This window comes from Colius striatus, chromosome 29 (genome assembly GCF_028858725.1).
Source record: "Colius striatus isolate bColStr4 chromosome 29, bColStr4.1.hap1, whole genome shotgun sequence".
Classification (NCBI taxonomy): Eukaryota; Metazoa; Chordata; class Aves; order Coliiformes; family Coliidae; genus Colius; species Colius striatus.
This window is the reverse complement of record NC_084787.1, coordinates 1,923,606-1,951,458: the sequence shown is the minus strand read 5'-3', so window position 1 is coordinate 1,951,458 and position 27,853 is coordinate 1,923,606. Positions and strand designations below refer to the sequence as shown.

Below are 27,853 nucleotides of genomic sequence, written 5' to 3'. Positions count from 1 at the left end.
TATATATATATATATATATAAAAAAATTAAATATATATAATATATTGTGTTTAAGACTAAAAATATAGTACATAATATTTAAAAACAACAAAAAAATACAAACAAAATCAACCCAAAAGGAAAAATGAACAATAAAATAAAATGGGAGGGTTGGAGGCGGGGAGGGATCACAGATATGTGTCTCTAAAGGGAAGAGAAAGGGTTAAACCAGCCAGTGCTAAGGAAGAGACCCCGTTGCCTTTGAGGAGGGGGCTTAGGGGGGTCCCTATCCCACCCCAGGGTGAGGGGGGGTTGAAATTAAAGCTTCAGCTTTGCTTCTTGGCCCCTTTTTCACCCCTCCCTGGGGATGGCTGGGGCAGGACTATTGCTATCGATGTGGGGAGAATAAGGGTTGGGGTGCAGCACCTGGAGGGGGGGAGCATCCCCTAAAAGGGGGCTGGGGGGTGTGAGGTGAGGAAGAGGGGGGTGTCGGGGGGAGGAGGTGTGTGTAAGGGGTGGGGGGGGTTACGTCAGGCACCATTGCAAAGGAATGGCACACAGTCCTGTGACTGGAGGCTCAGGCTGGGCATGGGCTCAGCACCTTGCAGGGTTTGGCCTGTCCTGATAGTACCTTTATAGGGGGAAAGGAGTGGGGGGAGAGGCAGGAGACCCCCCCTGTCTGAGGCTGAATCTGCCAAACCCCTTCCCAAACCCTCTCCAAATCGTACCTGCTGGGGACAGGGCTGGATCCAGCCCACTGGTGTCCGACTCTGCCAGGGTCTGGGAGTGGGATGGGGCAGCAAAATCTGTCACCCCCTCCCTTTCCATCCCAGGGACAGACCTCACAGGGTGGGCACACAGTGAGGTGTTGTATTTCGTACCTAAACCCAAGGGATTACAGCCCCAAACCCACCCTGCCCCAGGAATCCCTCCCCAAACTCACGCCATCCACGGCTGAGGCAGCAGCCAGCTGAATGTCGTCCCTATGGGCAATGAAATCAGCCCCCTCCACTACTCATCTCCCCCTGCCCAGTGCCTCCCAGTGCACAGAACTGGGGGACTGACTGAGCTCCCTTTCCCCAGGACTGGTTTGGTTTATAGCCACTGGCTCCAAAACATTCACCAAACCCTCGGGGTTGGGATGGGGCTGCAGTTAACCCTTGCTGGTGGCTTGCAGGGTGTTTCCACCCCTTATCTACACCTTGCTATACATTCATCAGAGGGATCGCCCTCACCCTCACCCACCCCTGTCACATCCTCACAGTGGGTGCTGGTGGGATGGACACCCAACAGGCTGTTGCTTGGGGTCAGCAGTGGGATGGACATCCATGTGCATACGGTGCTGGGGAGGGAAGGGATGGACACGTGGATGTGAGGAGGGGGCTCTGCTGCTCTGAACTGGGGGGGGTGGTCTCAATCCCCTGAGATCCCCTTCACTTGTAGCTCTGGCAGGTGGGACTAGTGAGGAAGGAAAGGGCCCCGAGCTGGGGGCTGTCCCTTCAATCAAGGCACAGGGAATGAGGTGGGATGGGGGCTTTTGGGGGGCAGAACCAGAAGGTGGCTGTTGTGTGTGTGGCTGTATACAGATACGTATATACACACACACAGCAGCTCCCTGCTCCTGGGAGGGGGCTGGATGGGGTGTGGGAAGGGTTTGGGAGGCAGCCTCTCGCTCCTGTAGAGGTTATGGGTGCTGGGGACCCATGGTGGGAAGGATCAGACCCATGGAGGGAAGGACCAGAGCGGAGGCTGCAGAGCCTGCCCCGACAGCCTCCTGCTGAGGCTGAGTGGGATGGGGTGGGCATGAGTGAGGGAGGATGAACCCACCCCCCTTAAAAAACCCTCCTCTGGGAAGGTACCAAAAAGAAAGGACTGAATGAGTGGAAGCTCAAAGAGACTCAGGGCAAATCCCCACCGCCAGCAAACCCCGGCGTGAGGGGGTTGGAATCCAACCGCCGAGAGGAGAAACAAGGCCAAGGGAGGAAATGAGGACGAGGAGGGGGAAGGGGGGGTCAGGATGAGCCCCTGAATATCAGGGGACAGTCATGAGGTACCTGTGGACCCCCCTTCCATCTACTTCCATCCCCCTTTCAAACGTGTGTCTGCATCCTCTGCTGGAAGCGCTGCCCGTAGTCCGAGTGCTGGGAGGTGTAGGAGAAGCGGGTGGCACTCGTGTACTTGCCCATGGGGTCGTAGGCATCGTAAGGAGCTCGCTCCAGGCTGGGGGGGCCTTGCCCATAACCCAACCGGTACGTGGCATAACCGGCCCCGCCTGGGAAAGCCGCGTGCCCCCCGTAGTTCTCATACGAGAGCTGACTCGTCGTCTCCCCTCCCGTTGTACCAGGAGGAGGAGGAGGAGGAGGAGGAGGAGCTTGGCCTGGGCCTGTTGTTGCTTCAGGGTTGTAATCAGAAGCGGGGCCTCCACGGCTGTAGGTGCTGAGCTGAGCGTAGGCGCTGGAGTGGGACAGGCGGGAGGGTGGGCGCGTGTCAAACCGGGCTGGGCCTGGCGTGCGGTAATCGGCGTAGAGCACGGAGCGGGACGACGGACGGTCCTCGTGGGCACGAACGTTGTAGTAGCCATTGGTGGGGTCCTGGGAGGAACGATAAGGGAGATGGGAGGTGGGAGGGATGTAAAGGGAGAGCCATGAGTCCCGGCTCTTAAGTCCCGGCACTTCCTAATCACAGCATGGCTATGGAGGGGTTGTGAGCAGGACCCAGCAGCATGCCCAGGGGGACAAGGAGGCCAAGGACATCCTGGCTGGGCCCAGCAGCAGCGTGGCAGCAGGAGCAGGGCAGGGATTGTCCCCTGTGCGGGGCCCTGGGGAGGCTGCAGCTCCAGGGCTGTGTCAGTGCTGGGCCCCTCACTCACTGCCACAGGGACACTGAGGGGCTGCAGCGTGGCCAGAGCCAGGCACAGAGCTGGGGAAGGGGCTGGAGCACAAGGGGCTGGGGAGGGGCTGAGGGAATGGGGGTGTTGAGCCTGGAGAAGAGGAGGCTGAGAGGAGACAGGAGCCCTCTCTGACACTCCTTCACAGGAGGCTGCAGGGAGCTGGGGGTCAGGCTCTGCTCACAAGCGATAAGAGGAAATGGGCTCCAGTTGCCCCAGGGGAGGTTGAGGTTGGAGCTGAGGCAGAACTGTTTCCCTGAGAGGGGTATCAGTCCCTGTGCCAGGCTGCCCAGGGAGCTGGGGGAGTGCCCAGCTCTGGAGGGATCCCAAAGCTGTGGAGCTGAGGTGCTGAGGGCCGTGGGTCAGTGTTGGGCTGGGCAGGGGGAGGACAGGGCTGGGATTTAATGACCTCCAAGCTCTTTTCCAACCAAACGATTCCATGATCCTTTTTCCACCAAGAAACCCACAGCCACTCAGCCCAGGACCTGTTCCTCCTACACGTCCCACGCCCTGGCATCACAGCACACCTTGAGCTCATACTCCTCCCGGGTGTCAATGGTGTCACAGCGCAGGTCCTGCTTCAAGTCCACGTCATCCTTGAATGACTGCGGGAGAGGGGAGGAAAGAGACACACATGTTCCTCCATCATCCCACCCATCCTGGGGAGGATGATGCCCATGCCTGGCATGTCCCTTACCGAGTAGATAGCCTTCATGACACGGGTGGCTGTGGACACGCTAGCTGTGTCCTCCTCACGGTCTGTGTGCAGTGTCAGGGGCTCCCTGTTCACCGTCTCCACCTTGATGTCCAGCTTGCGCAGGGTGACATCCTTGCGGCCTGGGGACAGGTTGCACTGGGGATGGAGGCGGCTGCTGGCATCATCCTCCCACCCCCAGCCCATGGGACACATCCCCATGGTTGATAAACTAAACATGAGCATCAGTGTGGCCTCGTGGGCAAGAAGCCAATGGCAGCCTGGGGGCAGCAAGACAGTGTGGGCAGCAGGGCCAGGGAGGTGGTGCTGCCCCTCTGCTCTGCCCTGGGGAGGCCTCAGCTGGAGTCCTGTGGCCAGTGCTGGGCTCCCCAGCTGCAGAGAGACAGGGAAATACTGGAGAGGGGCCAGTGCAGGGCTGCCAAGATGCTGAGAGGCTGGAACATGTGTGTGAGGAGGAAAGGCTGCAGCCCTGGGGCTGTTCAGCCTGGGGAAGAGAAGCCTGAGCTCAGGGGGATCTTATTGATCAACCCCTAAAGGGTGGGTGTCAGGAGGATGGGGTTGGTCCTTTTTCTGTAGCACCCAGTGCCAGGACAAGGGGTGATGGACATAAGCTGGAACACAAGAAGTTCCCCTGGCACAGGAGGAGAAAGTCCTTTGGTGCTGAGGTGAGGGAGCCCTGGCCCAGGCTGCCCAGGGAGGGTGTGGAGGCTCCTTTTCAGGAGCTTCCCAAACCCACCTGGACACGTTCCTGTGCCCCCTGAGCCAGGGTAACCTGCTTTAGCAGAGGGGTTGGGCTGGATGAGCTCTGCAGTACCCTTCCCACCCCCACCATCCTATGATACCCACCATGGGTAGCACCCACAGTCCTTCTCCCACAGCTTCACACCCTCCCTGCACCCCACTCACTTCCTTTCCGCCGCCGGTAGAGGAAGCAGGCGAGTGCCACGAGGAAGCTGATGAGGAGGATACTGGCCCCAATGGTGGCCCCAGCGATGATGCCCACAGGCAAGACCTCTACAGGAGATGGGGAGATGTTAGCTGGGGACAAGGGACAGGGGCACTGCCAGGAGATGACCACAGCAGGAAGGCCCATGCCCCCACCAAAGCCCCGTTGCTCGCATTGCCCAACGCATGGCTGGGTGGCCATGGTACTGTGCCAGCTCTACCTTTCTCCTCCAGCTGGATGATGGCAGTTCCTGGCCCAAAGCTGTTCCAGGCTGTGCAGTTGTAACGGGTCTGGAAGTCGGCGTCCATGACATTGTTGATGGTGAGGGTGGAGAGGACCCCGCTGCCCGTGTTCGTCCGCTCTACCGTGTACCTCTCCAACGTCCCTGCCTCCAAAATGTTCTCCTTCCAGGCCCAAGCCTGGCCCCGAGGGGGGTTGGAGAAAGGATTGGGGGTTGTGTCAGCACCCACAGCTCAGTGTGGTCCCCAGCACCCCCTCAGACCCCTCCCCAGCACTCACGATACGGTCTGGGGGTGGGGTGCTGCCGATGAAACACTCGACCTTGCCACGGTCGCCGCGCACCGCATACTGCAGGGGCTGGCTGGAGATGATGGGGGGTCCTGTGGGAGGAAAGGGGACAGGGTGTCACAGCCACTTCACAGAATCATCACAGGATGATGGGGGTTGGAAGGGACCCTGCAGAGCTCATCCAGCCCAACCCCTCTGCTAAAGCAGGTTCCCCTCACTCAGGGGCGCAGGAATGTGTCCAGGTGGGTTTGGGAAGCTCCTGAGAAGGAGCCTCCACACCCTCCCTGGGCAGCCTGGGCCAGGGCTCTGTCACCTCAGCACCAAAGGAGTTTCCTTGGGTTAAAAAGGAACCTTTGTGTCCTAACTTGTGTCCATCATCCCTTGTGATCATCCATCACTGGGATCCACAGAAGGAAGTGTCACTCCATCCTCCTGACATCCACCCTTTAGGGGTTGATCAACAAGGTCCCCCTGAGCTCAAGCTTCTCTTCCCCAGGCTGAACAGCCCCAGGGCTGCAGCCTTTCCTCCTCACACACATGTTGCAGCCCCTCAGCATCTTGGCAGCCCTGCACTGGCCTCTCTGCAGCACTTCCCTGTCTCTCCTGAGCTGGGCAGCCCAGCCCTGGCCACAGGACTCCAGCTGAGGCCTCCCCAGCTCTGGCAGAGCACAGGGGCAGCACAAGCTCCCTGGCCCTGCTGCCCACACTCTCTTGCTGCCCCCAGGCCGCCATTGGCTTCTTGCCCATGAGGCCACGTTGCTGGCTCACATTTAACACCAACCACATCCCTGAGGAGCTGGTAGCACTGGAGTGGGAGCTCCCTCCCTCACTCACCATTGACGAAGAGGGTGACCTCACGCTCTCCCACACCGATCCGTGGCACGATGGCTTTGCACACGTACTGCCCCGCGTCATCTTGTGTCACAGACTTCAGGTACAGCTGGTTGCTGTTGCTCAGGACCTGGGTGGACAGCAGGGGATGAAGCAATGACATTCCCCCTCCCTCATCACTCAGCTCACCCTCCAAGCTCCCTCAGCCATCCCATACCATGTTGGACTCCTTCTTGGTCCAGGTGAGGGTGAGCGGTGGGTTACCTGACCACACGCACGTCAGCGTCACGTCGGATCCGATGTCAGTGATGGTGGGTTTGGGATCCACCACGATGCGAGGAGCAACTGCACAGAGGGTAGGGAGAGGAAAAAAAGAATGAAAGGGCAGAGATGAGGTGGGTAACAGCAACCCTTGGGGGGTGCCAAGGGGTTGCCCCACTCACAGTGCACGTCCACCAGCGTGCTGACGTTGGTGCTGCCGATGTCGTTGTGCACCTCACACGAGACGGGCTCTGTGAAGAAGGTGTAATCCACCTGCGTGTCGTACTTGTTCTCCTTGGCATCCTCGATGATCACTCCCCCTTTAGCCCACCTGCAGATGGGCAAAGACCTCAAGGTGGGCACATTTGAGAAGGGAGTAGACACGGGGGGCTTGTTCAATCTCCCCTCTGCTCCCGTCATGGTGCGATGCTGAAGACAAGGCAGGAGGTTGGGGTGAGACCCTCATGGGGTTCTGTGGGGGACACTCACCTGTAGCCTTTGATCTCGGGGTTGGCAGTTGCCATGCAGGTGAACACGACCCTCTCACCCTCCTGCACTGTCTGGGGCTGGATGGACAGGGTGACAGTCGGGGGATCTGTGGGGAGGGTGCACAGAGCTGCCATGGGTGCTGCCATGGGCAAAGGAGGAGGGGACAGAGGCAGAATCCCCCCTGCCCACCACTGCCCAGGCTGCCTGCATCGCCCTCTCCCCACACTGCATAGCCCATGGTCTGGAGAGATCCCTAAAGCTCTTGTTGTGGGCACCCAGCAGCCCTTCTCAGGATGGGTGCTTACCATGGGCACCCAGCATCCCTGTCTGGCACGGGTGCTTGCTGTGAGCACCCACATCCCTTCCTGGTGTGAGCACCCAGCATCCTTTCTCAGTGTGGATGCTCCCTTTAGGCACTCAGCAGCCTAAGCTGGTGTGCATGCTTGCTGTAGGCACCCAGCAACCCTTCCCAGGATGGGTGCCCAGCGTGTCTTCTCAGTGTGGGTGCTCAGGGTGGGAACCCAGCATCATTTCTCGGGGTGGGTGCTCACCATGGGTGCCCAGTATCTTTGCCTGGCATGAGTGCTTGCTGTGAGCACCCAGCATCCCTTCTCAGGATGGGTGCCCAGCATCCTTACCCATTATGGGTGCTTCCTGTGGGTGCTCAGCACCCCTTCCCAGGATGGGTACTCACTGTGGGCACCCAGCATCCCTTCCCAGGATGGGCACCCAGCACCTCTCCTCAGCATGGGTAGGAACCCAGCATCCCTGCCTGGCATGAGTGCTCACCATGGGCACCCAGCACCCTGATCCACTGCAGCTGCCTGCTGTGGGCACCCAGCTGTGGGTACCAACATCCCATCCCCAGTGGATGCTGAGCCAGGGCAGACCCTTCCAGCAGCAGCCACTGGAGGTCGGTGTTCACCACTCAATCCCAACCTGATCCCTCAGCCCGGCACCGGCTGCTGCCACAGGGCACATCCCCACCACCCTGAGCTGGGTGATTCCCCCCTGGGACAACCAGACACCCCGAGAACTCATCTCCCCCCTCTTGCCCTTGACTCACGGTGAACATTGAGCTTGACAAAGGTCTCTTTGCCTGCTGGGATGGCATCGTTGGTGCAGCGGCACGAGAACACCCTCCCGATGTCCACGTCGCTTGGGTTGATGGCCAACAGGCTAATGGTGGTCTCCCTTTTGCCATCAGCCAACACCTCCTGAAGAGGAGAAAGGGATGATCCTCCTTGAGATCCCAGTGCTGGGGACACACACACACCCCCCCCGAAGGGATGGATGTGGTGCTGCCAGTACCGTGCTGGTGACGGCTCCGTCCTGCTGCAGCCCGTCGCGGTACCACACGATGCTGGCGGCTGGTTTGGCGCTGCGTGCCCGGCACGTCAGGTTGTAGGGAGTGCCAGCCCTCAGCAGGATCTCAGGGGCTCCATCGATGGTGGGGTCCTCAGGTGGGACTGCAGAAGGGACAGGGGATGTGAGGTGCGTGCTGCTGGCCACAGGCAGCCCGTGCCCTGCTCCGTGCCCTGCTGTAAATCTGTGCTGCTCTGATATGACGACCAACAGAATCCTTTGGGTTGTTAAAGCCCCTGAAGCTCATGGAGCCCAACCATGAACCTCCCCTTGCCCAGCCCAGCACTGACCCACAGCCCTTAGCACCTCAGCTCCACAGCTCTGGGATCCCTCCAGAGCTGGGCACTGCCCCAGCTCCCTGGGCAGCCTGGCACAGGGACTGATACCCCTCTCAGGGAAACAGTTCTGCCTCAGCTCTGACCTCAACCTCCCCTGGAGCAACTGGAACCCATTTCCTCTTATCCCATCCCTGTCTTCTGCAGGTACTGCACAGCAAGACCTTCCCTGCTCTGTGTGAAAGTTTGCACAAGCAGCTTAGAATCATTTGGGTTGGAAAAGCCCCTGAAGCTCCTGGAATCCAACAATTAACTTCCCCCTGCCCAGCCCAGCACTAACCCTCAGCATCTCAGCTAAGTGTCTTCTCAGTATCTCCAGGACTGGGGACTTCCCCACCTCCCTGGGCAGCCCACCAACTCCCTTGGTTAAAAACTTCTTCCTCATCCAAGTGATGAAGGGCAGCTGAGGCACGTCTCCTCCCTGCCGCCTGAGAGTATAGTGTCAACTGGCCTGGCACTGCCTGTCTGTTAATCCCCTTGTTGATGAGGAGCTAAAGCCCTGATACTGATTTATTAGGGCTCAGCCCTCAGGATGAGGCAAGGACACTGTTTGGTGTTGGGAAGGAAACCCTGTGCTGGGGTGTCTCTGATGTGGGGGGCTTGGAGAGGGGGGACTGGGGCTGGTTTGGCCTCAGCTGTTTGTGAACCACCCTGGGCAGCTGATGGTGATGATGGAAATGGGGATGGGGTAGTGGGATGGGTACAGGGGGACAGTCCCCTCTGTCTGGGGACTCCAAGAGCCACAGGAGCCTCTTCTGCCCAGGAATCTCCATGTTGGGGATCCCCATGCCCAGGGTACCTCATACTCAGAGACCCCCCTTCCCCAGACTGGGGACCTCTCTGCCTGGAGACCCCCTTAACTGGGAACCCCCATGCCTGGAGAACTCCTTGCCTGGGGACCCCCTGCCCTGCCCCAGCTAAGCCTCATATTACTCAAGAGACACAGAGAGACCCCTCTGAGCTTGGCAGGGGACGCTGGGGACCCTGAGTACCCCCAGCCTTGGCACTGCCACCCTAAAACCCTCAGCCAAGACTATCCCCATCATTTCCCAACCCTCCCAGGACCAAACATAGCCCCTTTGGGCTGGGGGTCCCCAGGTCCCCTGCCTGGGGGGAGCAGGGGGATGCTCTGGTGACTGCAGCATGGGGAGAGCCACAAAACTCACCCACGTCTCCCCTTCACACCTCTTTTACCTCCCACATTTCTAATGGACACTTCCATGCCAGGGGCAGAAGGAGGAAGAAATCCTCCCCAAAACCCCCCATTCATGGGACGTTTCTGCTGCAGCTCTGGCATCTTCTTCCTTTTTTCCTGCTTGCTTGCTTGTTTTTTTTTTTTTTCACAAGACACAAAAGTCAGGGAAATCAGTTACAGCACTGGTAGGCCCCAGCTCAGGCACAGCGTGAATATAGATGGAGGCATTAAAGATAATGGCACATCCAGGCTGCCTGAGGGAAAGGGGAAGGGTGGGAGGGAAATGGAAGGGAAGGCAAGATCCCTTCGGCATCTTGGTGTCCCTGCACTGGCCTCTCTCCAGTACTGCCCTGTCTCTCCTTAGCTGGGGAGCCCAGCACTGGCCACAGGACTCCAGCTGAGGCCTCCCCAGCTCTGGCAGAGCACAGGGGCAGCACAAGCTCCCTGGCCCTGCTGCCCACACTCTTGCTGCACCCAGGCTGCCATTGGCTTCTTGCCCACGAGGCCACGTTGCTGGTCAGGGTCGGTTTGTTCTCCCCCAGCACCACTAGGTCCCTCTCCTAGAGCTGCTCTCCAGCAGCTCACCCCCAGCCTGCGCTGGTGCTGGGCTTGTTCCTCCCCAGCTGCAGGACTCTCTGCCCCTCAGTACGTTCCTCTCTGCCCAATTCCACATCTCCCTGCCTGGCAGCTCAATGCATCACCCTCCCAGTTTAGCTGCCATCAGTGGGGTATTAGGGGGGTGTGTGAGGAGCAGGGATGGGGTGAAGGGGTGCTGTCCTCACTCAGCACGGTGAGCTTGGCCCGGCGGGAGCGCAGCGCAGCCTCGGTGGCCTGACACTCGTAGACGGCGTCATCGGAGAGCTCGGCCCCGCTGATCTCCAGGTTGTACTGCCCAGAGTCTGCTGTGCCCACGATGCGGTAGCGTGGCCAGGCTGGGGGGGCAACACCAGGGAAGGAGGGGGGTTAGCAAGGAGGCTCATTGAATTCTCTTTCAGGGAAGAGAAACAGGGTAGAAGGGAATCAAACCCCCTGCCCCAGGCTCGTGGGGAAGCGGCTCCTGCCTGTTTGGGTTCAGCCTGGAGTGAGCTGGGGGGCTGGCAGCTGGCAGGGAGGTTGTGTGGGGTCTGTGGGAATGTGGGCAACTGGCAGGGAGCTGGGGCATGTGAGGTCTCTGGGGCATGTGGGTTTCCTGGCACATGAAGGGTCTCTGGGGTACATGTGGGATCCCTGAGGCACACGTGGGATCCCTGGCACATGATGGGTCCCTGGGGCACAGGAGAGGTCTCTGGGGCATGTGAGATCCTTGGAGCACATGGGATCCCTGGTACATGTGGAGTACCTGAGGTACACATGGGATCTCTGGGGCACATGTGGGATCCCTGGCACATATGGGATCCCTGGGGCACGTGTGGGATCTCTGGGGCACATGGGATCCTTGCTGCTTGCAGGGACTCCCATGGCAGCAGCCCTGCAGCAGCTGGGGATGCCACACGAGCAGGGAGGTGGCAAACAGGGTGAAAGGCAACACCACCATAAAAACCCACCCCCCTGAGATCTCCCCAAGCAGTGGCAGCCCTAGTGCCACCCACTACCCCCTGGATACCTTTGAGCCCCTGCCCCATGCCCAGGGCCAGGCCATCTTTGGTCCATTGCACAATCCCAGAGTAGTTGAGCACGACACAGGACAGGACGATCCTCTGCCCGGCCACCACCGTCTGATCCTCTGGCTCCTCCACAAACCGTGTCTGTGCCACTGTGGACAGAGGAAAGGGGGGAAGGGATCAGCCAGAGTTTGAGGTGGGATCCCCCCCTCAACCCAAACCAGGCTCTGCTGCACCCACAGAGTCACAGAACCTCAAGGGTTAGAAAGCTCATCCAGTGCAACCCCCCTGCCAGAGCAGGACCACCTAGAGTAGGGCACACAGGAACTCATCCAGCTGGGTTTGGGATGTCTCCAGAGAAGGAGACTCCACAGCCCATCTGAGCAGCCCCTTCCAGTGCTCCCTCAGCTCAACAGGTAAGGAATTCTTCCACCCTTGAGCCCCTGGCATTGATCTCAGTGCCCTGACACAGTCCCATCACATGGGTATCGACCAGGACCCACATGTGCTGCTGGCCCTGGGGCAGGGGATGGGGCTCATGGCCCCAGAAGGGCTGTGGGGGAAGAGGGGAGGATCATGGTGAAGGAGCGACCTCTCCCCTGGCAGTTCCCTTCCCCTTAAAAGCCTTTTCTTCCCTAAAATATTCAGATGATTTCATGCAGGAGAGGGGGAGGCAGAAATCCCTTTTGGGGATGAGCTGGAGATAACGAAGCCACTAAGTCCCCAGCACTGTCCCCACATGGCAGCTGCCCACGGGGCCTGGCACAGGATATGTGGGGTATGGCAATCCACAGGGTCTGGAGGAGAGATCCCACCACCCACATGCAGCATCCCCAGGTGCCAGCCTGTGCCAACACCTGCATTGAAAGGGTCATCATCAGGCATCCCCAAAAGCCCAGGATGGGGCACTCTAGGATCCCTGGGAGCTGGTACCCTGGGAGCCTCTGGATGGGGCACCCCAGAACCCCCTGGGATGGGGTTGGGGTACTCAGGGATCTTTGGGATGGGGTAGCCCTGAATCACACTCCAGGATCCCCAGGATGGGGCACCCCAAAATCCCTGGGATAGGGCATCCAAGGATCCTGGGGATGGGGTACCCCCTTGGATCAATCACCCCAGGATGGGGCACCCAGGATCCTTGGGACTTGGTAACCTGGGATCACTGACACATGGATCCCCAGGATACCCAAGCATCCTTGGGATGGGGTACCCCCAAATCACACACCCCAGGATCCCTGGGACAGGACATCCCAGGATCCCAAAAATCCTAAGGAAGGAGTACCCAGTGATCCTTGGGATGGAGTACCCTTGGCTCAGGCACCCCAGGCTCCCTGGGATGGGGTACCCAGGGATCCCCAGCACATCAGGGTGCAGCAGACAGGTACCACTGAGGACCTACAGCCCATAACCATGATCTGGGGACAGTCACTGCTCCTGAACCCCCTGGAGCAACCCTGTGCCACCCCCTCAGCCCCCTTCTGCCAGCCCCGTGGCCCCAGGGAGCTGGGGGAAGACAGAGCTGGGAGATAAAGGGATGGAGATAGTGGGAGAGACGGGGGAAGGATGGAGCAGGATGAGGGGGGGATGAGGGGAGGGGGAAGGAAAAAGCAGAGCAGGAGATCAAAGAGGAAGGTGCCTGGAGAGAGGTGGGCGTGAGGGAAGATCAGAGACGGGGAAGGAGGAGCGAGACAGGCAGGAGGAGCCGCGGGAAGCAGCCGGGGCGGCGGCAGACAGCGAGGGGAGGGGGAGGGAAAGGAACCCGCAGCCCCTCTGCCCGCCCCATGGCACCTGGCACGGAGCTGGCGGAGGCACAGCGTGGGACAAGTTTTGTGGCAGATGAAGGTGGCAAAGAGGCAGCTGCCCGCTCTGGATGCTCTGCCCACCCTCTTCCCTCCCTCCTCCAGCCGTGGCACGGGCCCCGGTACTGCCCCTGCCCATAGCTCTGGCAAAGTCCAACTCGGCTGCAAATCCCGGCTGCTGCGGGTATTTAGGCTGTGAGCTGCCCTCCCATCACCAGCCACAGCTTCCTGGCACAGCTGGGGATGTCCCTGGCACCCACATGGTGTGGAGGGGATGTGCCCACCGCCAGCCCGCACCTCCCCTGTGCCCATTACCAAAACACCCACGGATGGGACCCTCCTGCACCTCAGCACCCGACACAGCAGCTCCCCAGGGCAAAAAATAGCGGGTACCAGTGCCAACCCCCCTCCCCATGCCAGCCAAGGTGGGCTTTTACCTCCTTCCCTTTCCCCCCATCTCCTCGAAGGGGCTTTGCCCGTTGCCCCTGGGCGGGGTGGGGGTGGTGGTTTGACTGTCTCCCTGCATCAAGCAACCCCCCTCCCCGCTGCCCATCCCGCTTGGCAAAGGGCTGTTTAGTCAGGAGGAGGGCGATCCGGTGCCCAGCGGGTGATGGAGAGGGAAGGGGGAGGGAGAGGGAAAGCGTCGCGCAGAGCACAGTGAGTGCTGAAAGGCTTTCCGTGTCGTGGTAGCCTTGACATTGTGCCGAGGAGACTTTGGGTGGCTTCCCAAAGGCTGGAGGCTTCAAAGGCAAAGGCTGAGCTGCCCTCCCCACACCTGCCATTGTGCCCCACCATCCTCACTGTGTCCCCCACCCCACCCACTCCCATCATCGCTGTCTCCTCCTCCTCAAACTTGTCCCTGTGCTCTCCTCAGCATCACTGTGCCCTCCCCCCGCTGCGTCCTCCTCCCCTTTTGCCTCGCCGTGCCAATCACCCCCCTCACTCCCTGCGTGCACGGGAACACGTGTGTGGGTGGGAATGTGTGTGTGTGCAGAGGAATTCATGTATGTGTGTGCAGGGGAACTCACATATGTGTGCAAGGTAGTGCATGTGGGTGAAGAGGAGCATGTGTGTGCAGCAGAACGCATGTGTGCAGGGGAATTCATGTGTGTGTGCAGGGGAACTCACATATATGTGCAAGGGAGTGTATGTGTGTGCAGGGGAGCACATATGTGCAGCAGAACACACATGAGTGCAGGGGAATTCACATGTGCAAGGGAGTACATGTGCAGCAGGACACACATGTATGTACAGGGGAGCATGTGTGTGCAGCACAACACGTGTGTGCATGAGAGTAACCATGTGTGCAGGGGAACATCCATAAGTGTGCAGGGGAGCATGTGTATGCAGCAGAACACACATGAGTGCAGAGGAATTAATGTGCGTGCAGCAGAACACATATGTGCAGGAGGACACATATATGTGTGCAAACACCCATGTGAGCACAGCATCCTGCACCCCAACACCCAGGACCACAGACACAGAGCCCAGACATGTGTCTGCATGCCCAGGGACACACTCCTGGGGGGGGGGGGGGGAGGGGAGGACCCCCACTCCTGCCTCTGTCTCCCTCTATTTCTCACCCACTGTGCTGATTCTGCCCTGGGGCTCAGGCTCCCATCTCTCTCTCTCTCTCTCCTCTCGCTATTAAACTCAGGGTTCAAAGCAAAGCTTTTTATTTGCTCTGACAGCTTTCAGATGGAGCTAAATCTCTCTGCACTGGAGGTTTTTTCCTCTCTCTCTCTTTTTTTATGTTATTATTTTATCTCTCTCCCTCCTCCCTGCTTTTAAATTTCAGCCTTTCTCCCCTTTTCCTCTTCCCAAGTTGTTTCACTTCTATTTATACCGAAAAACACCATCACATTAGACAGAGAGGGAGGAGGAGGGAGGAGGGAGGGGAAGAAAAACCCCTCAACCCTCCTCTACTGGGTAGAAAAGAGGATTTGGCTTCCTTGTGGAAGAGAAGGGCAGGATGAGGCCAGGGACTGAGCATCGCTGTCCCCATCCCCTCCCCCGCCCCGGCGCCCGGAGCCACTCGTCACTAGGAACACGGGGCAATGGGATGGAACAAAGTCAAAAGCCTGAGAGCTACAGCTGGTCCTGAAATAACCTGACAAGAGCTGGTAATGGAGAGGACCCTGCAGCATCCCCCCGTGCCTCACTTTGCGTGGGGAAACTGAGGCAGGGGAGGGGGGCTGGGGGGGGTTGAGCTCAGCCCCAGCTGCAGCCCTGCGGGGTCTTATCCTGCAGGGTGCTGGTAGCACGGTGTGGTGCCTCGCTGGGGGGATGTGCACTGAGATGTGATCAGCCCTGGCACATCCCTCCCTCCTCTCCCCATCCCCCCCCACCCCCAGCCCTGCTCAGCGTCGGGGGCTATTTTCAGCTCTGGCAATTTGGGGCTTTCAGCTCAAAGCAGAAACATCTCAGGGCAGGGACGGGAGGGGCTGGTGGGGGGGTGGCCATGAGACCACTGACCCCCCTGCTTCTCCTCCCCTAGTGGGGGGGTCTAGGCTGGCAGGGGGGCACCATCCTCACCCCAGGGCTCTGAGCAGCCAAGTGCTGGAGGGGAAGGGGAGGGGAGATCCTCACTTTAGGGACCCTCTCCCACCTCATCCCTCCATCCTGGCAGGATGGAGACTCACCCAAAGCAGCCCCACGGCCCCTTCAACACATTCCCTTGCAGCTCCCAGCCGAGATTTACTCGAGAGGCTTCTTGTTGGCATCAGCAATTGCTGAACCTCCCTCTCCTGGCTGAGTCCCGGCACAACAGGCTGAGCCTTGGCACGAGGAGCCTCTTCCTCTCCTCGTTCCAACTCACTCAATGCCCTCTTCTATTTTCTTCTCTTCCCTCTATGGCTTTTTAACACTAACGTGTCTAGATGGGGAGGGGGTGGCAAAGCTGAAACAGCTCCCAGGAGAACAATCCTGACCTGGGGACGCTGAAGCTGTCTCCTGGGGATGCTGAGGCTGTCTCCATGCCAGGGTAGGGAGGGGAGGATCAAAGCTCTGTCCCCCTCCATCCCAGCTTTGTCATCAGCCCCTTGTTGATGAGGAGCTAAAGCCCTGATAGTGAATTCTTAGGGCTCAGCTCTGGGGATGAGGCAAAGATACAGTTTGGTGTGGGGAAGGAAACCCTGTGCTGGGGTGTCCCTGATGTTGGGGGGGCTTGGAGAGGGGGGACTGGGGGGGGGGGGGCGGTTTGGCTTCAGCTGTTTGAGCTCCTGGCTCATCCTGCTCCTCCTCCAAAAGGCATCGACCCCGTTTGACCAAAATCTCTCAGCTCTAATCCTGCTGATTGACATTAATTGAATATTAGTGGCCTTTAATTCCTCCTTAATTGAATCCTGCAGCTGCTGCTCCATGATGTGCAGGGAGCTGGCAGCATCCCTGCCGTGCCACCATGGTCCTGTCCCCAGCCCTGCTGTGCCACCATGTCCCCATGCCCATCACTGATGTGCCACCTCATCCCTGTCTCCATCCCTGCCATGTCACCACATTCCTGTCCCCATCCCTGCTGTGCCACCATGGTCCTGTCCCCATCCCTGTCATGTCGCCACATCCCAATCCCCATCCTTGCCATGCCCAGAAGCCACATGTCCCCATCCTCATCCCTCCCATGCCACCATCCTCAGCAGCCACTTACCCCTGTCCCCATCCCTGCTGTGGCACCACATCTCTGTCCCCATCCCTGCTATGTCACCACCCCAAGCAGCCACCTGTCCCCATCCCATCCCTCCTGTGCCACCATTCTCAACAGCAGGTTGTCCCCATCCTTCTCATGCCACCACATCCCCATCCCTCCTGTGTCACCATCCTCAGCAGCCACTTATCCCCATCCCCATCCCTCCTGTGCCACCTCCTCCTCCTGCCTCGTCCCCAACCCTGTCTGGGTGCCTGTGCCCAGCCTCTGGCTCCTCTCCCCCTGCTGGCAGCTCCTTTTCCCAGGCCAGCAGCAACGGAAACTATTTCCACCCCATCATCTGACGCTGGCGAGCGCCCAGCACCCAGCCTTGGGAGGCATCGGGCTGGGAGGGGCCACATCCAGCCTCAACCCTCCCCCTTCCTCCATCCCCCCTTGCACTTTGACCCTTTCACTTCTGCACATGCCATGATTTTAACCCCAAACCCTGCCAAGAGCGAAGAAACCAAATGTAGGGGTACAGGAACCTTCACAAATCACCCAGGGACCAACCCCTACCCCCCAGCATTGTCTGTGTTGTGCCTCAGTTTCCCCCCGGGGCTGTGGATCCTCAGCCTCCCCCCCTTTTCTGTCCCTGCTGCTGGAGCTGGTGGGAGGGAAGCTCTAGGGGAAAGGATGCTCCAGTTGGTTTCATTTCATAAAAGGCAAAAATTAGAAAAACAAATGAGGAGGAGATTGGTTCCCCTCCCCCAGCCTCACAGCAGCCCTCCCTCAGCCCCACAGCTCCCCTCAGCATCCCTCCCTCACCCCCACAGCATCCTTCAGCATCCCTCCCCCAGCCTCACAGCTTTCCTCCCCCAGCTTCCCTCCACCAGCCCCACAGCATCCCTCCCACAGACACAGAGCTTCTCCTCTCCCCGACTTCCAGCAGCTCTGGCTCTCTCTCACCATGACCCTGACCCCCCAGCACTGGGGATGTAGGATGGGAGCTCCCTCATCCCCTCTGTGCCACTGAAGTGACCCCAAGTCTATGATCCCTTCCTGGCCCTGACAACCCAACCCATCACATCCCCAGCCCTCCTTTCCCATCCTTCCTTTCTCATCCCAGGTGCCACCAGCAGCCAACACCAAGCTCACAGCAAACCCAGTAGCTCATTTCCCATCTGAGCAAACATTCCACCTCAGTTATTCCCTGTCGTCACTCCCATGGCACATCCCATCCCATCCCATAAGATATTGGGGTACCCCTGGTACCACTCCCCATCCTCAGCTTGCCACAACTTGTTGGGGCATCCTCGTGGGGAAACTGAGATCAAAGGGAGATGAGAAGCAGCAGCAAAGGCAAAAGCAGCCCTTAAATTTTCCATTCAGACCCTTGGTTTGGCATTAGGGGCAGGGTAAAAAACACCCCAACACAAGGTGGGGGAACCAGGCAAAAGCATTTTCACTGAGAACCTTATCAGGATGAGGTATCAATACCAAGGGGAGATGATGCTGTGATGTCAATTGGCTTCTAGTTTCCTTTCCCAAAGAGCTTGAAATATTCCCTCACCTAATAATCATCACACTAATAACAACAGCCAGAGCTACAAAGCCAATGAACTCCCAACTCAAGCACCCACACAGACACATTCCCCCTGCTCATTATGGTACTTCCAACCCTGCAAAGATGCCAATAAACCACAAACCAACGCTGGGAGGGAAAAGAGAGAAGAAATGAAGTGTGATAGGCTGGGGAGGGGAGTGGGAGGACTAAATGGGGGCTCAAATCCCCCACCAAAAGCTGCACCACAGGGCTTGGGGCACATCACAGTGAGGAGGGACCAAGGGGACTTTGGTTTCTTGGGGGGAGGGGGAGTCTTAGCAGGGATTTACCCCTCCCCACATCCTGCTTGTGCCCCCTCCAATGCAGGCAGAGCTGGAGGGGCTGTGTGTGCCCTCAACACACACTGGAGAAGGAGCTGGTGGCTGCTCAAAGTTGGTGAGACTCAGCCCCTTTCTGCTGCTGGTGAAAGGAAGCAGCCAGGCAGAAAGACAAAGGGCTCAGCCAACCCTGAGAGGGGCAATGCTGGGGGCATGGGGGGCATAGGGGGCTGGGGGGAGCATGGGGTGATGGTGGGGGGCATGAGGAGGCTGCAGAGTGGCTCTGGAGGTTGTGGGGGGGGCATGGGGGGGCTCAGGGGGTTGTGGGGGCCATGAGGTGATGGTGGGGGGCATGGGGGGCTGCAGGGTGGCTCTGGGGGTTGTGCGGGCATAGGGTGATGGTGGCAGGCACAGGGGGGTTCAGGGAGTTGTGGGGTGCAGGGAGTGATGTAGGGGCCATATGGCAACAGGAGAGGACACAGAGCAATGCAGGGGGCACACACTGGCTGTGTTTTCCCCCCCTCTTCCTCCCCCCCAGGCACTGCCCTTTCCACCATTGCCAAACAAAAGCCTGTGCTACAGATGTTGCGCCCACTCAGGGGCAGCAGCCCCTCACCCACCCCATCCCACCCACCCCAGGAGCATCCACCAGCACCCAACAAATCCCCCAACAACCCCTCCCCAAGAAACCCACTCCCTCCTTTTGCCAAGTCCCCTCCTCTAACAGACAGAAGGAGCTGGCAGAGCCTCTCCCCTTGTTATTCCCTCTTCATTCCTGGGGCTGTCACAGTTCTAGAGCTGGGCTGTTTATTGGCTTGAGTTTAATTAATTTGTCTAATATCCCTGTTAGGAACAATGGCTAATTAAGACTTCTGTGTGCGGGGGGGGGGGGGGTGGTGGTTGAGGGAGCTTTTCTTTGGCGGGGGGGGGGGGGGGAAAGAGGAGCAGGGGGGAAGCAGGGAATAAAAATCCTTAATCATTAATAAAAGGGGGAGGGTAAAAACAACCCCTCTCCAGCCCATAATATTACTTCAACAGCTCTGGCATCTTTCCACCAAGCTGCTGGGAAGAATTCTCCTTACAGATGTCTTAATGAGACAGCTCTTAATAACGGGATTATCATTGCCATTGAATTCCCCAGCATCTGGGAGAGCCAAGGCTGGGTCCCACCCTATGGAGGGGAAGGATGAGGCAGAGGAGAAGCCTTCAGCCTCCTTCAACCACCCCAAGAGTTCTTCTTAGGTGATGGTTGGGAGAGGTGGGAGTGGGATGGGGTGAGTGTGGCTTGATGCCGTGCCTCAGTTTCCCCACAGGCAGCTGGAGGGAGGTTGTTTGATGGCTCTGAGTTGGTTCTTTCACTCCCCTGGGAAAGAGGGTTGATTAAAACAAACCCTCCACTAATGCAGGGGAAAATGGCTTTGAAAGGCCAAAAGAACTCCCCGAGGATGGGGTGCAGGGTGGCATCTGCCTCTGGCTGAATCCCAAATACACTGAGCACCACACATTGTCCCCCCCACATCTGGCTGCTCCCTTCCCCTTCCTATAGCAGCCATTTTGGCTCCTTCCTCCCCAAATCTGCCTGGTTCTGGACTCATCATCCCACTACAGCTCTGGGTTGGGAGTGGGAGGGATCCAACGGGGTGGAAGGACTCCCTAAAAAGCTGCCCACCCATCCCACAGGGCTTCTCACACCATGCAGGGACACTCTAAGCTGTCACATCACCCCCCCAAGCTGCCACATCACATCCCAATTCCACCACGAGGATTTGGGACTCTTGGGACCCCCCAAGAGAGATTTCTTGTGTCCTCTCACTTGAGATACCTAAAGGAGGAGTTTGAGGGGTGTCTCATGGAAGTTTGAGCCCAACTAGGTGACTTGGTGATGAGCAGCTGGGTGTTGGGGTCCTCCCGGCTTGGGGTGAGGGGATTTAGGAGCATGGGGGTTGATTTTTGGTGGGTACAAAGCCCTTCCCCTCCCGTGTGGGGCTCAGCAGATCCTGTTCAGAAGCTGGAGGGAGCAGCCCTGGCTCCAGCTCTGCGGTCAGAGCCCAGCAATGATCCCACAAGCCTGGAATTTGAGGAATTTCCTGCCAAGGCTCTCTGGAAGAAGAGGGAGAGAAAGAAAAGCCAGAGCTTAACCCTCAGCTCCCCATGCTCACAGGGGGTTGGGACCCACAGAAAGGGCTGGAAGGTGGGTTTTGGGGGGGGGGGGGGGAGGGAAGAGTTTAGCTTTACAGGGGGTTGTTTCTCACTGCTCCTCAGGTTTTTTTGGGGAGACAACATCCTTGTGTGCAGAGCCAGGGGTTTACTCACACTGATGGGGCAAAGCAAAGTGCTTTGTGCCTCAGTTTCCCCACTGCTGCTCTCCTTGGCTTGAGAGGGGGGGCTGCTCCAGCTTCCAGCCACACACAGCACCCATCCTGCCTCCCTCAGCCCATCACAAACCCCTGGTAGCCCAATGGCCAGGACAGGGAGAGGAATGCTCAGCATCCTGAGCCCTCCCTGGAAGGGAGGGGGACAGGACAGAGCTCAGCATACCCCAAAGTGAATCTGGCAGTGGCCTGGGATGGGAAATCCCCTCTCCAACGTTTAAAGCCATGATTTGAAACCAAATCCACTTGAAAGCTCGATTTCCTTGGAATAAGAAACAAGAAGGGAGGAAGCAAGAAATGGAGAGGGGGGGAGGGAGCTGGAGCTTTCTGCTCCCCTCAAAAGGGGTTCAGAAGGTCCTGGGGGAGATGGGAACTGAAACCTGCCTTGTCCTCAGCTCCACAGGCACTGGGGGGAGGGGAGGTCTCCCATTACTCACAGAGGACTCGGGAAGGTGGCAAACTGGATGCTCCCCTCCTTCTCCCAAACCCTCCTCCCAGCACTGAGGATGAGCCTCAGTGAGTGTCAGAGCCTGAGGGCACCTCGTGTTTGCCCTGCAGAGCCTCCAGCCATGGGGGATGGGACCAAAAACCTTCATCCCTCCCCTTCCCCTCCCTCCTCAGCCTCGGGGGTGGGATGGGGAGGGGACAGGGGAGGGGGGTGTCTGCCCGCACCCCCTTGCACACCCACACCCCGCACACACTTTCCCCGGCTCCTTTTCTTTGCTGTTCCCATGGCAACCCCTCCAAGGCACACACAACCGCCTGGGATTGGAAAGAAAAGTTGTTTTTCCTCCCCTCCTCCTTTACTCCACTCTTTCCCTTTCTCCCCCCCTCCTTCCCCTTCCTCCTCCTTCCCCCACCCCTTATTTTGATTTCCATTTGGATCATAATCCTCCCGTTGCCATGGCAGCACTGGCAGCCCTTTATGTCCCAGCCCTTGCAGAAAAGGCCTCTTTCCCCCCCTCCCCACCCTTTTTGCCTTCCCCAAGTGGGGTTGCTCCTCAGATCCTTCCTTCCCACCCTCCCTCTGCCACAGCCACTCTGGCACTACCAGCATCCAGCATGGCACAGGCTGTGCCACGCTGACATCAGTCACTTTGGAGATGAGAAGGAGTGCGAATGAGCTGATTTTCCCCTCCCAGACTCAACAGATTCATCCTTAAGAAGTCCAATCTGGATCATGGACTAAAGCTCCAGCCCTTTTCTAGATAGTCTGAAGTCTGACCCATCACCTGGCTCTGCTGCTGGTCTGAGCATCCTCCCCTGTGAGCTGATACCTGGGTACTCCTCACCCAACGATCCTCTCATTTGGGGTGGTATCCAGGTGCTCCTGCTCAAAGCATCCTCCCCTTGGGCTGATATTCAGCTGCTCCTCATCTGAGCATCCTCCCCATTTGGGTTGGTACCTGGGTGCTCCTCACCCAACCAGCCTCTCCTTTGGATTTGTACCTGGATGCTCCTCAAAGCACCCTCTCCTTGGGTTGATACCCAGGTGCTCCTCACCCCATCATCCTCCCCATTTGGGCTGGTACCTGGGTGCTCCTCAAGGCATCCTCCCCTTGGGCCGATACTCAGCTGCTCCTCACCTCAGCATCCTCTCCATTTGTACCCAGATGCTCCTCACCCAACTCATCCTTCCCCCCATGAGCTGGTACCTGGCCCTGCCCACTTGCCCATGTAGAGGGTGACCCAGAGCAGTGCCATGGCTCACTCTGCCAGCATGGGATGGTCCTACCATCCCCTCCTTCTTCCCAACTCACCACCTCCCTCTCTCCTTCCATTCTCACTCTGTGCCCACTCCTGGCTGGGAGTAGGAGGTTATGAAAATGAGCTCTGTGCCCAGGAGACTGTAATTATCTGCTAAGTGTGAAAGCTAGAGTGATTAATTAAGAGATAATAAAAAGAAAAGGAGGGTAGAGAGGGAATAAGGGATGCTTTGATGATAAAACCTGAGGTAAGGCAAGCAATTAGGGGAATCTTTATGGAGAGTTAGCTCTAATCCCCATGTTGGTCGTGCTGTGTGTCAACTGGACCCAGGGAGGATGAGGAGTCACCCCATGCCACTGTCTCATGAGTGGGACACCCCTAGGGATGTGCTCAGTGGGATGGGCAGGTAGGATTCTGGGCCAGGAGGAAAGCTGGCTTGGGATTAAACCAAGCCTGAATTAAAGGATGGGAATGTAATTAATGCTGCTGAGCTCTGGTGGATGAGAGAGAGGTGCCCAACGACCCTGATTTCACCTCTGAGGGCTTGGTGGGATGGATTGGATTGTCAGAGGTCACCTCAGATGGACAAACTGGCAGGATAGTGCCTGGGGAAAGAGGGTGGGGGGCTGTGGTTGGACTGGCTGCCTCCCTGTCAGCAAACTGGGCCCCAGTGGGTGATTCAGCCCTGGCACAGGCTGCCCAGGCAAGTCCCAGCACGATGTGGTGACTGTGGCTGTGGGACTCATCCTGCCAGCCCCTGAGGCTGCCTTGGCCCTGGCCCCATGAGCCTGGGGGCAGATCTGAACCCTTCCTGCATCCCTCAGCTCCCTGCAGAAAGGTGGAGGCATCCCCAGGGTGGGAAAAGGGGTTTTGTCCCCATCCTGGAGAAGGGAGGAGCATTGGCACCCCCCCAGCAGTGCCTGGGACCCCCATCTCAGGTGCCAGAATGGTTTCCTGCAGGGCTGGGGGTATCATGGAGCTGAGGGGAGGCTGCAGGAACCCACCACAGCTCCAGCCCCTCCACCAAGGGTGTTTTTGGGGGATGGGAGGTTGAGTCTGACTGTGGCGAGCCAAGCTCCTGCCCAGAAGGGACACGAGGGACCCCTGGCAGGGGTCCACATGGCATCAGGGTTTAGGGAGTATGTGGCATGGGGATAATGGAGTCACCCCAGGTAAGTGCCCAAGGGAAGTCTGAGCACTTCTGAGACCAGGCAGAGCTCAGGGATCACCAGCATCACCACCAGTCCCCAAATGCCCCCCAAGCTTCCCACTCTGCCCATGCCCAGCCTGGGATGCCCAGCACCACCAGCTCCAGCACAACTCCCAGCCTTTGGGGGAGTGTGTGAGGACTCCACTGAGTTGAGCTCCAGCTCAGCCCCAGAACACCTCTCTCAGGGGCTTTTATTACCCTGCGGCAGACAACACTCACCTTACAAACCACATCATGCCACCATGGCTCCCAATACCCACCATCACGCCCCCCACCACCTCCATCCTGGGACCTTCTTTTGCCTCTGTTCCTCTTGGGAAGCCACCAAAAAGCATTTCCATCCCAAATTGGAGGCAACTAGGATGCCCCAATATTGTCCTTCCTACCCCTAAAATCTGAAGCCAAATGGGTCACATCCTTCCATCCTGAGAGTAAAAGGAACCAGTGTGACCTGAACCCACCTCAACGTCACCCCCTGCTCCTTTCAGCTGCTGTTACCTCCTGAGGGAGCTCCAGGGCTCAGCTGGGCACTGCCCTGAGTGTGCCAGCTCTCAGACCCACACTCTTGGCTTGCCCATGAGCCAAGGAGAGGGGTTGGCATGAGACCACCCCTCTCTCAGCACATCCCCCAGCTCTCTGCTGTTGTGCATTAGAGAAAAGGGGAGGATGTGTGTGTGTGTGTGTGAAGGGGGGAATATGGAATAGAAAAGAGCCAAACAGAAAGGAAGAATCAGCCAGAAAATGAATAAATATTTCAATTTGAGGAGTGATTGAAGCAGGGGGGAAGAAGAATGGCTTTCATTTAGCTAAGATACAGCAAATTATTTAGGGAGAAATGAAGAGTGATGAAAGCCATTCAACATCTTGGTGTGCAGCCACATGAATGGCACCAGCTCCCCACTTCCCCCCCTCCCACATACACTGGTCAACACGGCTCCAGGGGGGAGGGAACCCCAAATTTGGCACCTTAATAGCAATGGGATCATCATCAACATCATCATCCTCCCCCCACACAAGCTTCTCTCTGAGGTGAGAGCAAAACTTAGACGGTGGGGACAGTGCACAGAGGGGATTGAGATGGGAAAAGGGGGAGTCGCTGGGTTTTGAGTCCTTCACTAAGGGATGCAACTCCCCCTTTCTCAAGCCCAGCCGAAGCTTCTGTCTCAATCCTTCGGCTCTTTCCCCCCGTGGCCGAGCCTCATCTCCCGGAGCTCATCCACATGGCAGTGGGCGGGAGAGCGGCTGCTTTTGTTCCTGGGAGGGCAGGAAAAGCCCCGCAGCGCTTCCCCCCCCAACCCTGGGATCTCCCCGCTCCCCCGCTTCCCCAATCCCCCTCCCCATCCCCTTAAGAGGCTTTGTGAGCTCCTTTTAAACCCCCGAGGCGACTCAATTTTGGTAGCGTGGTGGCTTCTCCCCCCTCCTTTGGCATCTCAACAACGCCGCCCCCTTCATTAAAAGCCAGATTGGGGTTTTTTTGCAGCAGGGAATGAGGCCGGAGGCCGTGCAGGGGCTGCTCCTGGGCACAGAGCAACGGCCGGGCTGAGCCCTGGCCAGGTCATTGCATGCATGGCAGGCGGCTTCCCCGCTCCCCTAGCACGGGAGGGGGGTCGAGGCTGAGCTTTGGGGGGGTGCAACGGGGGTCCCTCAAACTTCCTTAGCTCCTTTTGCTCTGTGTGAACTCGGCCAAGCAACTCCTCATGCCTCAATTTCCCCCAGAAGGCATCGCAGAGCCTTTGGGGATCAGATGAGGATCGTTGGGGGCTGGGGCTGCCCCCCAGCTTGCAGGAAGCTCGGGGGAACAAGCTGGGAAGGAGAGAAAAGAGGGTTCCCTGTGCTCCCCACAACCTCTTTCCCAAAGGCTGTCTGAGTTGGGGATCCCGGTTGCCCCTTAAAAACACCCCCCTCGATGCCCCCCGGGGTACACGGCAGCCCCCCCTCCCCATCGGCATCACCACGGCTGGGCTGAGTCTCCTCATCACCCTCAGCCCCAGGTTCCCCCCCCCCCCCGACCATGAGTTGGGGTGACCACGGCCGGGTCCTCACTGCTGGAGCACCCGACTGACCCTGAGGTGTGTGTGTGTGTCCCAACTTTGCACCCCGGACCCCAACTTCTCCGGTAACGCCGAGTCCTGGGGGAAGGGATCGGGATGGGGGGGGGGATGGATCAGGACTCACAGACCGTGATGGGGTCGGGGGTTGGGGAGGAGAAAGACCTTGACCCCAAACCGGGGCATCCAACGAGAGCAGAACCAGGGGAACAGCCGCGACACTGGGGTGGAAGAACTGGACGCGGCTCCATCAAGAGCCCCCCGGTAACGGCAGGAGCGGGAAGAGACCGGGCGGAGAGGAGAGAGGGCGAATTGTCCACGAGAACTGGACCCGCGTTACCAACATCCCCGGGGCTGCGAACCGGAGCAGGATTCCACCCCCTCTCTCCTCCCTCCCTCCCTCCGCCGGACAGAGCCGCGGCACCGATCCGTTCTCATCCCCCGCGGGGCCGGGCGGGAGCGGAGCCCGCGGAGTTGAGACTCGCGCTCGGGGCGGCCCCGCGCTGCCGCCTCCGGGTATCCGCTTCTCTATAGCTCATACCCGGGACCTGCTGCCCTATAGCTCATGCCCGGGACCCCACAGCACACGCCCGGGACCCCACAGCACACGCCCGGGACCCTCTACCCATACCCAGGTCCCTCCAGCCTTCACCCGAGACCCTCCAGCCCGTACCCGGGACCCTCCAGCACACACCCGCTGCCCTATAGGTCATACCCGGGACCCTCCAGCCCGTCCCCGATGCCCGGTACTCGGTACCCACCTTGCCCGCGGCTATCAGCGAGACTCAGAAGGCAGAGGAAGAGGATCCGCATGCTCCCGTCCCGGCCGCTCTCCGGGCAGCGGGGTTGGGGGATGGCCGCTGCCCCGCTCCCGGCCCCGTTACAGCATGGCCCGGCCGGGGAAGTGCCGCTGGCTCCGCTCTGTTCCGCGTCGAGCCCCGAGTGCGCGGCCGGCGGGGCGGGGCGGGGGCGGCGACGCGGGACGGGCTGCGGGGGGGAGGGTGGGAGGGAGGGGGCGGGGGCAATTGGGGGGGGGCGTGGGCAGGCTGGGGGGGTGTTGGTGTGCTGCAGCTGCGGGGGGGGGGGGGGGGGTAGGCATGTTCGCGCGTGTGCCACGCGTGGTTTTGGGCAGGCGGGTGCGTGTCCGGGGGTGCGCTTGCGTGTGTGTGCGTGTTGGGGTGTGTGCAGGCGGTTGGGGTGTGCACATGCATGTTGAGGTGTCTGCTTGCATGATGGGGTGTGCACATGCATGTTTGGGTGTCTGCTTGCATGTTGATGTCTGTACATGCATGTTGGGGGATCTCCTTGCATGTTGGGGTCTGTACAGGCATGTTGAGGTCTGTACATGCATGTTGGGGTGTGTAAGTGCATGTTGAGGTCTGTACATGCATGTTGGGGTGTGTAGGCACATGTACATGAAGTGGGTTTGTGCCTCTGTGTGTGTGTATGTCTCTGTGCACACAGGTTGAGGGCTGAATGTTTCTCTGTGTGTGTGTCCCCACACTTGGGCTGTATCAATATGCACCCACAGCACCCACATGGGACCCCGCAGCACCCTCAGGGCAGGACACAGGGTTACCCCTCACCCCCAGGCCTCCCAGCCCACATACCTCCTGCCTTTCTTTGTACTACCAACCCTCCCAAACCCCACTGAAAGCCCCCAGCCCCCTCAAAACCCCTTTTGCCCACTGGCTCTGGCACAGGGAAGCTGAGCCCCTTCCTAGAGCCTCCAGGTCTCCTGATGTGGGCTTTTGGTGGGGGGGGAGAGGATTATTTTTTAGCTTGTTATTGTTAAGTGACTTTTTTTCTTCTCCTTTTTATTTTTTTCTCCCTTTTCTTAAATAGAATTTCTGGCCCTGAGGGTTTGAAGAGAGAAAAACATTGCAAACGGGAACCAGCACCAGGCTGAGTCAGCTGCATCTCCAGCCTGCTGGCGGCTCTGCCAAGGGGGTAGGAGAGCAGCACTGCCTGACCTGGGCTGATTTGGGGCAGGAGGCAGCTGAACCATCCCCCACAAGAGCAAAAAAAGATGGGGGGGGGCTAATTTGGGGGGTTCTAGCAGGGATTTTTAGGAGGGATTTA

The 27,853-nt window shown here is 58.7% G+C and overlaps 1 protein-coding gene across 2 annotated transcripts; it reads right to left on the bottom strand.

Moving 5' to 3' along the window:
* Nucleotides 1–54: 54 nt before the first annotated feature.
* KIRREL1 (kirre like nephrin family adhesion molecule 1) lies at nt 55–26,706 on the bottom strand. Of its 2 annotated transcripts, none has more exons than XM_062016345.1 (15): nt 26,533–26,706; nt 11,135–11,284; nt 10,314–10,463; nt 7,948–8,105; nt 7,703–7,853; nt 6,637–6,742; nt 6,330–6,478; nt 6,104–6,231; nt 5,890–6,016; nt 5,047–5,147; nt 4,748–4,946; nt 4,488–4,619; nt 3,564–3,703; nt 3,394–3,471; nt 55–2,570 (listed from the first exon to the last, which is right to left on the bottom strand). In XM_062016345.1, the coding sequence occupies exons 1-15, from the start codon at nt 26,582–26,584 to the stop codon at nt 2,070–2,072; spliced, it is 2,322 nt and encodes a 773-aa protein (XP_061872329.1). In that variant the 5' UTR covers nt 26,585–26,706; the 3' UTR covers nt 55–2,069. The 2 variants fall into 2 exon arrangements, with proteins under 2 accessions (XP_061872329.1, XP_061872330.1); XM_062016346.1 differs by having other exon boundaries at nt 4,488–4,595.
* Between the last annotated feature and the right edge of the window lie 1,147 nt (nt 26,707–27,853).

Excerpts from the sequence above, each read along its gene's own strand:
- KIRREL1 (XM_062016345.1), bottom strand. The coding sequence starts at position 26,584 with ATGCGGATCCTCTTCCTCTGCCTTCTGAGTCTCGCTGATAGCCGCGGG. Across the intron at positions 8,106-10,313 it reads GGCCAAGCTCACCGTGCTGA|TCCCACCTGAGGACCCCACC; the intron begins GTGAGGACAGCA and ends TCCCTTCTGCAG. Across the intron at positions 6,479-6,636 it reads CCCGAGATCAAAGGCTACAG|GTGGGCTAAAGGGGGAGTGA; the intron begins GTGAGTGTCCCC and ends GCCCATCTGCAG.